A 15331-nucleotide genomic window follows, 5' to 3' on the forward strand; every position below is an offset into this window, starting at 1 on the left:
ATCCAAAGTCAAACAACACAGTGACCTTGACCGATTTACAATTCAAAATGTACTCATTTGCCTTAATTGCCGTGTTAAAAATCACAACTGTCAATCCTACTCATTTCTGTCTATGTGTCTATATCAGTTCTGGATGTAAATGACGAGACACCCACCTTCAACCCTCGTGTATACAATGTGTCCCTGAAGGAGAGCGTGCCGAGAGACCACATTGTAGCGCACCTCAGCTGCTCAGACAACGATGCCGGGCTCAATGCTGAACTTAGCTACTTCATCACAGGTTAGACGCCACACTGCCGGAGGTTTTTCAGTTCTATGTAGTGGCAACTAATTGCACAATGACATTAACTCTAGTATATGCAGGTAATGTATTGTAGCATTTTCCCCATACTTTGTGTGATATTGTGTTTGAGCTGTTCAATGATCAATCTAAAGGAGTCAATGTGGATGTTTTGCTGAGTTCTTGACATGTTTATGTTTGTAGGTGGGAATCAAGATGGTAAATTCAGTGTCGGCTTCAGAGACGGTATTGTTCGGACAGTGGTTGGCCTAGACAGAGAAACCCAGGCAGCGTACACAATGGTCATAGAAGCTATCGGTGTGTCACATTTGATCATTTTATCATCTGTTTACCATCTATCTTCAAAGCAACTTATTTTTTTGTATGATGATGATCAAGCCATCTTAAATTTTGCTGAACTTGCTTTGGTGTCTGACATGAAAGAACCGATGTTTTCCTGTTTCGGAAACGATTGAGTCAGAAAGGCTTATCTGCAGAGGGCCAAGTGACATAAAAGAGTTGACGACATGAAGACAGAATGCAAAACTTTAATTACAAAACAAAATTTCATGTGTACTATTGTGCTAACAGTGTTATTTTAAAATAAAAGCTTGGAAAGTTATAGGCGCATTCTGTATACACTCATTGAACACAGCATTAAGTTTGTTATACATTGGCAGGCCATGCATTTGGTATCGTGGCCTTTAGGGGGACATATCTATTAAAACCACCGTTTAATACCATCATTATTGCATCTCAATTTTAGAACCCACCCATACTACTGTATTATAAAAACGCATGACAGTAAAACAGCGTGCAATATCATCTGGAGCATTTCCGAATCAATATTTATCTGACAGCAATGATAGTAACATGAAACATTTAAAACATGAACAGTCTAGGTGTCATTAAGAGGAAGGGGTATATAGTATATATACAGGTATATATGTAGAAGTTGCGAATTTCTCCACTGTGAGACAATAAAGGTTTTTCCTATTATCTTACTTGATGTGATGCACCACCCAAAAAATAAATGAATAACACAACACTTCTCTGGCAGCATTATCTGCATTACTGCACTGTATTTGAAAGGTAATTGTTTCTAATGCCGCTTTTATATTGGATCTCATTCCAAATTAAGGTTGTGCCTTTTAACAAAATTTTATGTGTATGTCTCCACCAAATGTCGACTACTTCTGTAAGTGATTATGTCTGTACTCGCAGACAATGGTCCAGCGGGCAGCAGGAGGACAGGCACAGCCACCGTGTTTGTTGAAGTTCAGGATGTGAATGACAACAGACCCATCTTCCTGCAAAACAGCTATGAGACTAGCATACTGGAGACTGTGCCCAAGGGAGCCAGCATCCTCCAGGTAAATACGAGCTACACTGTCATAGTCAGACTAAAAAGACTTTATTGCCAAATGCAGCATTAAAAAAATCACTGTGTTTCTCTACTGTAAATGTTGAGTGGAATTTTGAATATATTTGACCTAATTAAGTTTGAAGAGTAGATGGACATTTGCATGTTCTCCTCGTGCCTGCGTGGGTAATCCAATTTCCACCCACATTTCAAAAACATACATGGCAGGCTGAGTGAACACTCAAAATTGTCCCTCGGTGTGAGTGTGAGCGCGGCTGGTTGTTTGTCTCTGTGTGCCCTGCGTTTGGCTGGCAACCAGTTCGAGGTGTCCCCCACCTACTGCCCGAAGACCGCTGGGACAGGCTCCAGCACTCCCGCGACCCTTGTGAGGATAAGCGTATTAGAAAATGAGTGCATGGCGTAGATGGACATGTTGCATTGCATCGGAACTATTATTAGCTACAGATAGTGTTTGTCACGGGCGTCAAACTCAAGGCCTGGGGGCCAGATCCAGGACATCACATTATTTTATGAGGCCCGCAAAAGTAAATCATGTGTGTCATCTTCAATTTTCCTTGCTAAAATCTGTACGGAAATGACAAATTGTCATGTGCAATAACGTTGAGATTTAGCAAAAAAATGTATTACCCCTTTAACACTCACTTAAACAATAATTGAACAAACACACTTAAACAATAATTGAACAAACAACAAATAGTTGACTAGTATAACACCATCAATTTGGTGTGTACATGTAATTATACGATTTGATGATTAAGCATTTATTCCGTTTCAATGTCGTAACAGCCCTCCCGCGACAAAAATAAGTTTGACACTCCTGGTTTATGTGATGCCGAGGAATAATGCTTGTTGTTCAAGCTCCCTCACTAACCAACTTTAAGCTAGTTGCATTTTAAATGTTACACCTGACAAATTGTTAAATTGTGCAAATCAATTGTTAACAAGTAATCTTGTCTCTATGATACGGGAAATGCTTGCTGAGGGTACAGATTGTTTTTGCATTCATTTCACTCTTTATAAATCTATGCGTACACAAAAAAAATGCTTTTAAAAGTACGTATTTCCACATATGAAAAATGCTGAAAGGCATTAAAACATTTGGAAAGCAAAACTCGCCTGGATAGTTTTTGCATGACAATACCCATGCCTGGTTTGAGTGACTTGACGTTTCAGTTTAACAGTCAGTCCTTGATTATTTGTCCTACTAGATCTCAGTGACATAGTCGTACAGACAAGGCGTAGTAAGGTGCATCTCTGTGGTGACCCCCGGTTGCGCTATCCGTTTGGCTGTAGAATGGAAAGCATGTGTGTTCCTATGCTCATGTGGCCTCCGATGAGGGGGTCTTCTGAAGGACAGATTGTAGGAGCGCCGATAGGAGCCCAGCCTCTTCCACACTTTGAGCTGTGGCTCACTAGACTGGCTTCTTCCATGTTTCTGAGTCTCTCCTGAACCAGGGCTCGTCTCACACTGCAAGTCTTGTTCAGAGCGTCGACACACTGCCATGAAGATCGCTAACCCTGCCAGCAGTAGTGATAAGCCCAACACCACCATAATAGTGAATTCTGGGTCATGGTTGACTGAAGAAGACATGGAGGTGGTGGAGGCGATAGTGGTGGTTGAAACATTGAGCACTGTGTTCTCTCTGGTGGAGGCGAGGTCAAAGTTGGTTCCTAGATCACTAGTGTTCATGTTGCCGTTCACCTGGTTAAAAAAAAAAGGCCATGAGAAGTTTTCAACTGCAGTGTTAAAAAGTGTCACAGCATTTCAACTGTCAGCTCCCTTTGACATGCAATGTTTTGCCTTACGAGCTACGGTAAACCAAACTAAGTTGTTTTATGTTTGATTTGATTGGGATCATACACTCATGGGCTTTCCTACGTATGCAGACACATCAGACATACAGTAAATGATCCAAACTTATATAGATATGCAGATTTGGCAAGTGTTTGGCATTTGCAACACTTATGTGGCAATTAAATCAAGGTTAGAAAAGAGCCATCGCTTGCCAAGTGTTCCTCAATGCAAAACAAATTGGGTTTATTAAGAAGGCCCTTGTGAAATGCAAGGCGCCCACCACTCCTATGCAGGTCTCCAATTATCCCCTTTTCTTTCTCCGCACCCCCAATTTCAGTATTGTAACATTTGTAAATGTCATCGTCTTTAATGCGGCAGAGACAAAGTGTGGCTTATCGGTTTAACGGAAACACACTGGGATGTGAAATTATTTTCCAGACTAAATGCCACGTAAGCTGTGACATAGGCCAATGGAGCAAGAGGCTTGTTAAAGAGTCCCTTCATTAGTCTGTGACTTAAACGCATGCTTTATTTTATTTTTTTTAATTTTTTTTTTATGCACACACAACTACGCAAAGTTATTGGCATACCCCACATGGAGTTTTCACTCGCTGCAACTTTTATAGACCATTACTACATCGTTACGCTTTCTGTCTCATATCACTATATTTTACGTATGTTAAAATTTTAACATTTATTTGACATGCCTTGATTATGTACGTCATATTCTCAAACAAAACATATAAAAAATATGACTACTCACAGCCCCACTTTACTCTTTCGAACAGCACTAGTTCCTGAAGGCAGACCTATTCCTTGGCTCCACGCACTTGTTTTCCCCCCCTTGAACTGCTCCTTTCCCAGAGACAGGAGGGGAAATGTTGGGTTGGGGGGCCAAGGGGGACGCTGATGGGAACAGTGAAGTTGTAACACGGGTAATGGGGGTCAAAGAGAATAAGTTTCACTTTTATTTCTTTATAGCAAAGCGAGTACACTCGCTTCAGCTATGCCATACTGAAGCTTAGTGGTGCACCACTGTTTGCTCACATGCAACATATGTCTTTACCATGACAGCCTCTGGCTCTTCAGTATACTTACTAAATTGATGCACCCCTTTTCATGGCTGGAGTGGTGCAGTCCGGTGTGGAATACTCTATTCATCACTCACCAATCTGACCCCCAGACTCTTTTTTTCCTGCCCCTCCTCCCCTTTCTCCACATCTCTTTATAAAGCTAATGAGAGTTGGACCCGTCCTCGTAGTGCCGTGTGTGTGCGTGTGTTTGTGTGTGTGTGTGTGTGTGTGTGTGTATGTTTGTGTGTGTGTGTGTGCATGCATACCTGAGCAAATGTGCTTGACTGTGTTTCGTAATGCAATTTATTATGCACTTTGTGAGCACCTCTGTGGGTTTTGACACATCCACAGAGGATCGCAGTGAGCCATGAAGTCGGCCTCATCCAGTGCCAGCAGATCTCTAGATTCAGAAGTCAGTCCCATGACATGGTCCATTCAAGCGTGCGCCACTTTTTATCAGCGTATGCTCCAAGGAGCCATGCTGTCTGTGCTCAGCTCCTTGCTGCTCCTGGACATCTGCCTGCAACAGACAGAGCGAGAGATGCTTTCTCGATGCCGAGCTGTGTGGGGTTGTTATGTTGTTGTGGCAACAAGACGCCGGCTGGCAGTGGTTCTAGAAGAAAAGATGTCAACAGTCTTCTAAATGTCTGTGGAAATGGTTGGATGAGCAAAAACTTGAATCAAAGAATGAACTGCACTCGTACAACAGATGAGATCAACTGTATGCGACCCACACAAGACAAGTGCTCTTTTGTTGATTGATATGTTCACTTTATCAATCCGCCATTATGATTCTGGGGTGGACAAAGACAATAATACCTGTACGTACACCTTGATACTGAATCTCACTATCCATCCATCAACTTGCCGGCTATGTCATAACACATGTACGATTTGTTTGATTGCTGTGGATATGCATTTATACATTTGCAGAACAGTGAATCAAGGAACGAGCAACGGGCCCCTCCAGCGTTTAAGTTGTCCATCCCTGGTGTGGGTATATTTAGATTTGGATGGCTCTCTTAAGTTTGTCTGACTTGTCTGCTTATTTAGATACAAGCTACGGATGCAGACCAAGGGGAGAACGGCCTCGTCCTCTACAGGATTGTCACTGGTATGAATGTCACTGCAATTCTTCCATGTGGTTTTCATGCATTAAGTTAATGCCGCAATTCCCAACCACTGTGCTGTGAGAACTCAACATGTTAAATTAATCTAGCTCACTTAATCTACCCCAAAATATTCTTTTTTTATATATATAACTTTGTACACCTGTCTACAGGCGTGGAAAAAAATATGATACCATCCTTGTTTCTTCAATTTCTGTCACAACGTGCAAGTGGTGGTTGTGGCAAAAAAAAAATGAACGAAACGCAGAGAGGGAACAAAAGGTATTTATTTTCCAAAAATAAAACAAAAAATGTAAAAAAGGCATATGCAATTAAAAAATACTAAATGAATAGGAGTGCAAAAGACCAGACACAACGTAGCAAACCAAAAGCTGGACTGGACTCCCAAATAAGAACTGACAGGTTGTATGTCAGCAACATACTGTATCCTGCTTAAGGAAATGAAAACTAACAAACTAAATTTTACTTTGATAAAACAAACTAAAACTAAATAATAATGAAAATGTCCTTCATTTTGGTCTTTGTTCGTTAATTTCATGCATTTAAAAAAAAACAACTAAAAGCAATCCGAAAAAAATAATGATTCCCGATTCTGTGATCAAATCCGCAAATGGATCACTAAAATAAGTTGTCAGTTCTCTGGAAAAGCAAGTGTCAACGTCACGGTTTTCAAATTTGCATCACGTTTGCATTTCAAGCAGGTGAAAGTGGCTCACCCAATTTCTTTTTTGGGGGGGGGGGGCTCAAAAGTGTGTTAATGTGTGCACGTGCTTGTGCATGTGTGTGAATGCTACATGATGTGTGTTTTCATACAGGAAACAGCCAAAACCTGTTCAACGTTGACAAACAAACAGGGCTGCTGACCAGAGGCATCCGTGCTTTGGACAGAGAGACAAGCAGCTCTCACGTGTTAGAAGTGGAAGCCTACAACAGTGACGAGGGAAGCATGAGGAGCTCTGTGAGGGTGAGCAGATGAAGAGGATGTCAGATGCATTCTTGTGCTTCAACGCAGCATTACAGAGACGCTGACAATTGGAAAATGTTAGCACAGAATTAGTTTAACTTCAACCAACCCCTGACAAAAATTTCCGAATGCCACTCTCTGCTGATCACTTGAGTGTTTAATTTGGGAGGAAAAAGGACCAAAAAAATCCAAACCGTCAACACAAAAAAGGCGAGAAAGAAAGTTGTAGTCAGTAAAATAAAAAAACAATTCAAGCAAGTGCAGAAAAAAATAAGATCACGTAAATCTCAGGGGAAAAAATATCTATAGATACTGAGAGAGAAAGAGAGAGACGAAAACGAAACCATCATTAACACCTAAATGGGGGAAAAAAACAAGGCAGCAGTGGGCTAAAGCAAAGTAATCATGGACTGTGGACGAGCAAATGAAAGTGATATTCAGATGACAAATCGCAAATCTTTATTGGGCAAGGTGATGATGATGATGACCTTTTGTTTGGTGCTGTTCCAATGAGATTTATGAAGCCTGAAGAAAACATGCACATTTTTGCAGTCACTGATTATATGGGGCTCTGTGTGTGCGTGTGTGTGTGTGTGTTTGTGTTCAAATCAGAAAGGTGGCATTTTGAAAAAAAAATTTTCATTTCCTAATTTAAACATTCAAAGTATCATCGCTCAGGAATAGTTTTTTCCAGGGAAAAATGTAATTGCATCATTGTAATATCAGATGAGAGACAAGAGAGGTTTATTTTTTAGATAGGTCATTGACGTTTTCGAAGATAATTATGCACCTTTTATTTGTCTAAACTCATCTAGGTAATAGTATATGTGGACGATACCAACGATGAGGTCCCAGTGTTTACCCAGCAACAATACAACCGTCTTGGCCTTCGGGAGACGGCTGGTGTTGGCACATCGGTGATTGTGGTTCGTGCCACAGACCCTGACACGGGTGAGTTCAGCGGGAAATCAGTTAAGGAGCTGCAGCTTATTGGTTTCATGACTTGACTTTTATTAGTTTCACACTGCTGTACTGTACTTACAATGTCATCATGTAAATCATATAAGATTTATATATATATATATATATATATATATATATATATATATATATATATATATATATATATATATATATATATATATATATATATATATATATATATATAAGTACATGTAAAACAAGGGTGTCAAACCCATTTTTGTCACGGGCCACGTTTTAGTTACCATTTCCCTTGAAGGGTTATTATGACTGAAATCATATAAAGAAGTCAAGAATAACAGTTTATTCAACTATTTTTTAAGTGACTGTAATGAGGTGTTGGCAACAACAAAATGCTTAGGTCTGTTTAATTTATTACACATGAGAATTTGAAATGTTGGTACATAGTTTAGCAAGCCTCATGGAAGCTGCCATGTTTGATTTGCTTTTGCAGCCCAAATAAAATCATGTGGCGGGCCAGATTTGGCCCCTGGGCCTTGACTTTGACACCTGTGATGTAAAAGCATTTAAAAACAACAAAGGCATTTAAAAAATTAAGTACCTAATTAAAGATATCTTACTATAATACCTAACAGAACATAAAATGCAATTTAAAAAAAGAATCAAAACACAACAGGAACTATGAGCTTTGAATGACGGCTTTGTAAAGTTAAAGCATTGGAAAATAGGCCAAGACGTATCCAGAAACAGACCGCAATTAACCCTTACTGGTAGAAACAAACCACCACCACTACCACTACCAACAAACTTTTTTTCCCTTCTGGTCAGGTGACGGTGGAGCAGTAGCTTATGCCCTTGTATCTGGCTCAGATCACAAGTTTGATGTAGACGTCAGCACCGGCCTGGTAACCACAGTGGACTACTTGGACTATGAGACAAAGACCAGCTATCTGATGAACATCTCAGCTACTGACCAGGCCCCACCTTTCCACCAAGGCTTCTGCACGGTTTATGTCACTTTACTCAATGAGCTCGACGAGTCGGTGGCCTTCTCCTCGGCCAGTTATGAAGCGTCGCTACGTGAGAATATTGCCACGGGGATGGAAGTGGTTCAGGTGCAGGCGCAGTCTGCTGACAACTTGAACCAGCTAACTTATAGATTTGATCCAGATACGTCGCCTGCAGCCCTGGCCCTCTTCAAGATCGACAGCGTCACGGTGAGAAAGAAATAATGCGTCTTTGTTTTCTTTGGTTTGCTCAAAATTTGGATGAAGGGTGAAACACATTAGGATGATGTTTCAGGGCCGTATCACAGTTACAGGCCTGCTCGACAGAGAGAAGGGGGACATGTACAGCCTGACTGTGGTCGCAGATGACGGAGGACCAAAAAAAGATTCAACTGTGGTATGGGTATTTGCTTCTGGATTGATCTCCACTTTACTTGCATCTCTGATTGAACTCTTTCATGCACCCTGGAACCTGATAACATGATAAGTGGCCCACTGTAGTAACCGCTGTTCCTGAAACATTTTTTTTTAATCATTTTAAAAAGTAAAAAAATATTAGCCAGTCTTATCTTCGAACTTTTTACCTTCTCCCTTTTGTATTATTTGCATCTCTTATTGGAACAACAGAAGGTAAGAGCTGGCGGTCATCTGCAGCATTCACACAAATGATGTTCATCTCAAGTTGCCTTTCGGAGCGACATCGGACTTTGTCTCGTGACAGGTGTCGATCATTATACTTGATGAGAATGACAACAGTCCCGTGTTTGACATCACATCTGATACTTCAGTGGACATTCTGGAAAACATCGCCCTGGGGAAAAGAGTGGCTGTAGTTCTGGGAAGAGATCGAGATGCAGGATTGAATGGACTGGTAAGAGCGAGAGAGAGAAAACATTGTCATGTATGTCCTTCAATGTGATTTATTGCCATTGGATAGCACGCACTCACTGCATAACTACTCCAATGAGATGAGCCCAGGCACTCTTTCAATCGTCTGTCTCTCGCCCCTTCTATTCATCTCTCCCATTATTATTCCTCATGCCATTTTAGGTCAACTTTACTCTAGTCGCAGGCAATATGGAAGATGTGTTTAAGATCAAGACAGTGAACCACACCTATGGGGAGGTCTATGTCAATGCTGCTCTGGACAGGGAGTCGGTGGATCGCTACCTGCTCAAGGTCAGAATGAATACACGTGATTTATGATAGAATGAGCTGTAAAGGACATTGCAGTGGTAATCTTGAATTACGAGTGCCAAAGCAGTATTTCAAGTTGTGCCCCGTGGCACTTTTTTTTAATTTTTATTTTTTTGTGTCGCCAACAAAAATGTAACTTACTGGTGAGCGTTTTTCTAACCAGGATGTCTTGTCTGCTCTCCCTGAGCATGTCATGTGCAGTTTGACAGGGAGGAAAGAGTTCATTCACACTCACATCGATGGAATTCATAGTGTCGCATGAAACTACCACGCATGTTTTTGAAATGTGGGATTTACCCAGAGAAAACCCACGCAAGCACAGGAAAAAAATCAATACCATTCTTATTCGCAATTTTTTTTTTCGGGGGAGGGGAACAAACTATTTTAATTTGTTTCAATGTTTCATTGTATTAAACTTTTGCTGACAGACAAGCACATTGTTCAGGGTGTTCAAATGAATGGTGGCTCCGATTCATATGCATGTATATGCTGTTGCAGGTGCGTGCCACAGACAACGGGTCACCTCCCCGACACACGGACCACTCCCTCACGATCAATATCCTGGATGTCAATGACAATCCGCCTATTGTTGAGAGTCCAAGGGGCTACAATGTCAGCATAAGTGAGGTGGGACAGAACCACAGACAGCTTTGCCTCACCTGCACTTTTGAATTCAAATGTTCCTTGCTTAATATGGTCTTTTGTCTGCGACAACTGGAATGGATGATTTTACGGTTTCAAATGTAGAACGTAGGAGGAGGCACATCAGTCCTGCGCGTGGTGGCGACAGACTGGGACACGGGTCCTAACGCCATGCTGTTTTATTACATCACCGCGGGAAACCAAGACTTGACCTTCCGCATGGATCGGATGACGGGGGAGATGGTGACACGGCCCGCCCCTCCCGATCGAGAGCGTCAGCAGGAGTACACACTCATTGTGACCGTGGAGGATGATGGCACACCTCCTTTGTCGGTAAGGATGACAAACACACAAATGAAGTGGCACCTTCATGTTCAATTCCATGCACAAACTTTGATTTTGGTGACTTGCAAAACAGAAATCCCCATGAGATCAATTATAATTTTTAGACTTCCTAGAGTCCAAACTGCCACCATTACAAAACTCATAAAAGTAGCATATAATGGAAATGTACTTTTTAATTGCTTCAATACAAATAGTTGGGTCTCTCGAGTGCCTGCCCAACCATCAAGTGTGAAATTAAACAACCGAGTTAGCTTTTTTCAGGTGCCTGTTTGTATGAATTTTGCAAAGTGTCATCATAATTTAGTTCTTAACATGAACTGTCACACAGGTTTATAATTAAATCAAGTAACATTTTTTTACCAAGATTGAGTGATTTCACCCATCCCCAAAAAGTGCAGGACAAAAACAAAACCGTTCTAAACATTACATCACATGACTTTTGACCTTCACCTCCAACAACACCATCATTCTGGATTCCTGCTGAAATCAGGTGAAGTGCTTTTCTGTCATCTTAATGAACAATAACTAAAGAGGCAACAGACATCAGGTCAGGTTGATGACAAAAATATTTCAATTAAAGCATATTTTTCATTGCAGTTATAACCTTTGAACTTTATGGTTAGCACTTTACTGGAATGCACTTTGTATGTACCGTACTTTATGAAGGTATATAATTGGTCCAAAATAGCCAAGGGACTGTGTCTGTCCCATTTTGTTTATATGTAATAGTGATGGGTCCATGAGGCCTCATGAGGCGTGTCGACACACTGACACACTGTGTTGATACTGTGCTGATACTGTGTCACTGACCACTGCCACCTGCTGGACCTTCAAGATCCCTGCAGCCAACCCACTTAACAGACTGAACTGACTGATACATTTATTTGTATATTGAACATATAAACATACAATTCGGTAATAAATTGGCAAAAAGTGAAGGTAAGATATAAAAAAAGGAAAAGAAAATAGTCATCATCATAAATATGTGTTCAAAGGAGTAGAAAGAAGTAAAAAACCTACCCCGAGTCCTACCCCTTATATATGAATTGATCATTTATCAAAATAGGAAAGAAAGTCTACATATCGACAAATGCTTTTACCCTTATGTATGCTGTGGTTTGTATATACAGTACATACTCATTGGAGCACATGTATATGTCAATTTTCTCATATTCATAATGGATGCTACATTTTAATATATTAAATCTCATCAATGGATTTCTGATGTATTGCTATATTTCATGAGTGTGTCGAATTTATCAGCTTAATTCTGATTTGTGTAGTTGTCTTGTACTACTCTCGAATTCATTTTTAATCTCAGCAAGAGAGTTACACATTTTACTGGTCCGTTTCAGAATCCTTCCACTGATTTACACCTACTACAGATACACTCCTTTGCGTGATGTTTGTTCGCATTTTGGATTTTTTTTTTGTATAGGTTAGTACCCCTTAAATTATGACAACTTTCTTGAATTTTAAAAAGCTTCGGGATGTTTTGGCAAAGGAGGTTGTTGTGTGCTTTGTACATTAATTGAAGTCAACCAGGTCATGAGATTTCATTGTTTAATTTGATACATAGTGGATTTGTGGGTTCCGTATATTTGGAGCCAGTGATTGTTCTGATCGCTTTGTATTGTAGTTTTAAAACAGTGCGTTTTACTGGCATTTCCCCATATTTCCACACAATAGGTCAAATATGGAAGTAATAAAAGTATGTGTACAAGGATCTCTTATTCAGCACATCCTTAGTTTTTGGGAGGATCCCTATGGTTTGGGATATTTTTCTTTTATTATCTATTATGTAGCTGCCAGCATGGTTTTGCATCTACAACTGTTCCGAGACATTTTCATAAGGTCATTCATCGATTTGATGATGAAGTGTATACAATATCATTCACATCCATGCATTAATTTTGCAACATTCAATGTGTTCAAATAATGTGAAGATCATTTGAATGAGGATGCTTGTGGGCTTTGACAATTTTTTATTGAGAAAAATAAGATGCTCCAATGTTTTAAACTTCAGCCTGTTGCGTCTTTTACAAGCAATTTCTCCTGCTGTGGAGAACACACGCTCACAAGGGACGGATGAGGCTGGCGTACAAAGAAACTCCTTTGCGAGGTGGGAGAGGTTTGGGAAAGAAGTGTGTTGGTCCTTCCAGAACAGCTGCTTCCTGGAACCTTGATTGTCAAACATGGAGTGGAGAGTCAACCAATAATAATTACTGATTGTCAATTAAATCATCAACATAGCAACCGTGAAAAGATGAGTGAACGTTTGTATACCTGGCGTAATACTGGGTGTATCGCGAACTTCATTCTCATGCTTGGCCCGATAATGCCTCAGCATGGTGGAGGTGCTTCTGTTGGTGTATGACAATTCGACTTGGCAAATTTGACATTTCACCTGTAATGAAATGTGAATAAGAAGTAACTAAGAGTTACCTTGAAATGTATTTGGATTAGAATGGTACAACACATGTCAATAATCTGAGAGGCACTCGGCGAGTGCCTCTCGGCGACAGAAGACGATTTGAATAAATAAATAAATAATACCTTAGTCTCCAGGACATCAAAATGGTCCCACACGGCGGATGATTTGCATCTCTGCTCCATAATCGGCAAGGAAGGCAAGGCACGAACACGAAGTCTGCACTGACACGAACTTCGACAAGCGAGCGTGAGTGAGGTCTGGCTTGTTTCGGCAGGTGGCATTGTAGCCACTAGCCAAACACACTTCCTTATAAACACTGTGTGGCGGGCTTTTGCTGCGTCAACGCCCTCTGCACTGAGTCGACGCCCCCTGGACAAAGTGGCGCAGCCTGGACTGTGCCAAGCAGCCGATGCAGTCTAAACTGCACCGGTGCAGTTCACGTGTCAATTAGCAGCCTGGACTGTGTCAACACAGCCGATGTGTCAATTAGCAGCCTGGACTGTGTCAACAGCAGCCGATGTGTCAATTAGCAGCCTGGACTGTGTCAACGCAGCCGGTGTGTCAATTAGAAGCCTGGACTGTGTCAATGCAGTTCACGTGTCGATCACGTGACGTAATGAAGCAGCACATGCATCGACACGTGGTTTGCCCTGTGAGCCCGGCGCATGTGTCAATGCATCGGTGTCGCTGGACCCATCACTAAATTATGTAAGGGTACATGCAAGTGCTTGGCCTATGTGAATGCTTTCCCAAAAGAGCCCACTGTTCTGGGAAACAGCAATCGTAAAACTAGACCAGGGATGATGGGCAACTTTATGCAAATGAACTGTCAATGGTTATTGTGAAGTGAAAAAACGAAAAACAAAATTGGACGTTTGTGTACTTTTCGGCTGCTCTTTGCAGCACGATGCATAACACAATGCTTAACCCTTTCCATCATAAGGTTGTTAATCATTAGCATTTAAGTGTGTTTATGTTACCCGTAGTTCATTGAATGTGTGTCTTCATGAATTTCAGTTGGACGTTGTTAACATGAAATTAATATGAAATCGTGACTGTAACTTATATGTACGGTACGAAAAAGTAACATAGCCGTGACTTCCATTGAATATCTCCTCGTCCATGTTTAAAGTGTCACGTTACGCACGAAGCAGGGAAAGGAACTGCTTCGTACGTAACAGAGAAAGCGAAAGTGAGCGGATCCCCGAAAATAGCAGGCACCGACAAGGACTCTGTCAAAACAATAGTATTTATTATAAACAAAAATCCCGCCTAATAAATAACAGAAAACGCTGGGCAAAACGAGCACCGGGAAATAAAGAACGCGACAACAGAAAACGCTGGTAAAAACGAGCACCAGGAAATAAGGAAATGCGTCAACAGAAAACGCTTGCAAAGAACGGCAAGGAACGTATGTTGATACAAATGCTAGTTCACGCACGAATATATAAAGATTCCCTTGGGCCGATGAAAATGTAACTAACGCGAATGGTATCGAACAATAATTTTAGAGATATGGGCAACAGCAGGAGCACGGCATGTAAATACTCCGGCAATGGGTCAAACGCCGGCGCGCCTAGATATAGCAGGTGTAATCAGTGGGAAATAGGCAGCAGGTGTGTAGCCGGCAGAAGAGAACGCGTGCCACCTGCTGCCGAATACGGAACATGACAGAAAGAAACTTGAGCAACTCTAAAATGTCACACATTGGGTCATGACTGACAGGATCTATGTTCTTTTATGTCAAGGTAGAAGTTTTGCACTTTTTTTTTCCTGCCACTGTACGGTGGAATCTATTTTCCTCAAGTGTCATCCCATTTTACCACCACTCTTTTGGCCAATTCAGGCTTTACATTCACGGTTGCCTTCATTGATTAGAGCGACAGATGCAGCATGAAAGACAATTAGAATTTAGATCGCATATCCTTCAAAGTAGACTAAAATGAGAAGTTACTGACAGCACAGGAAACACCTTCACCGAGAAAGCCACAAGCCTCGTTTACAAAAAGAGGAAGAAAAACTGTGGCTTTTCCAGCTCAAAATGCTCTGCAATATTGAACAATTTGTGCTGAATGTTATTTTGTTTTGTTTTCTTCTGAGGTGATTTCTGACCATGTTACCATATATGTAGTGGATGA

The 15331-nt window shown here is 41.0% G+C and overlaps 1 protein-coding gene across 2 annotated transcripts in view; it reads left to right on the forward strand.

Moving 5' to 3' along the window:
• cdh23 (cadherin-related 23) overlaps positions 1-15331 on the forward strand; it is a 167102-nt gene that overhangs the window by 112530 nt on the left and 39241 nt on the right. For both annotated transcript variants that reach the window (XM_052080058.1, XM_052080059.1), the window contains exons 25-36: positions 128-280; positions 485-598; positions 1505-1653; positions 5586-5646; positions 6478-6626; positions 7442-7577; positions 8397-8785; positions 8871-8972; positions 9297-9446; positions 9626-9754; positions 10271-10399; positions 10520-10747. In XM_052080058.1, coding sequence (XP_051936018.1) covers positions 128-280; positions 485-598; positions 1505-1653; positions 5586-5646; positions 6478-6626; positions 7442-7577; positions 8397-8785; positions 8871-8972; positions 9297-9446; positions 9626-9754; positions 10271-10399; positions 10520-10747 — 1889 coding nt within the window. The remainder of the gene's footprint in view (positions 1-127; positions 281-484; positions 599-1504; positions 1654-5585; positions 5647-6477; positions 6627-7441; positions 7578-8396; positions 8786-8870; positions 8973-9296; positions 9447-9625; positions 9755-10270; positions 10400-10519; positions 10748-15331) is intronic.

Source organism: Hippocampus zosterae, chromosome 11 (genome assembly GCF_025434085.1).
Source record: "Hippocampus zosterae strain Florida chromosome 11, ASM2543408v3, whole genome shotgun sequence".
NCBI classification, from domain to species: Eukaryota; Metazoa; Chordata; class Actinopteri; order Syngnathiformes; family Syngnathidae; genus Hippocampus; species Hippocampus zosterae.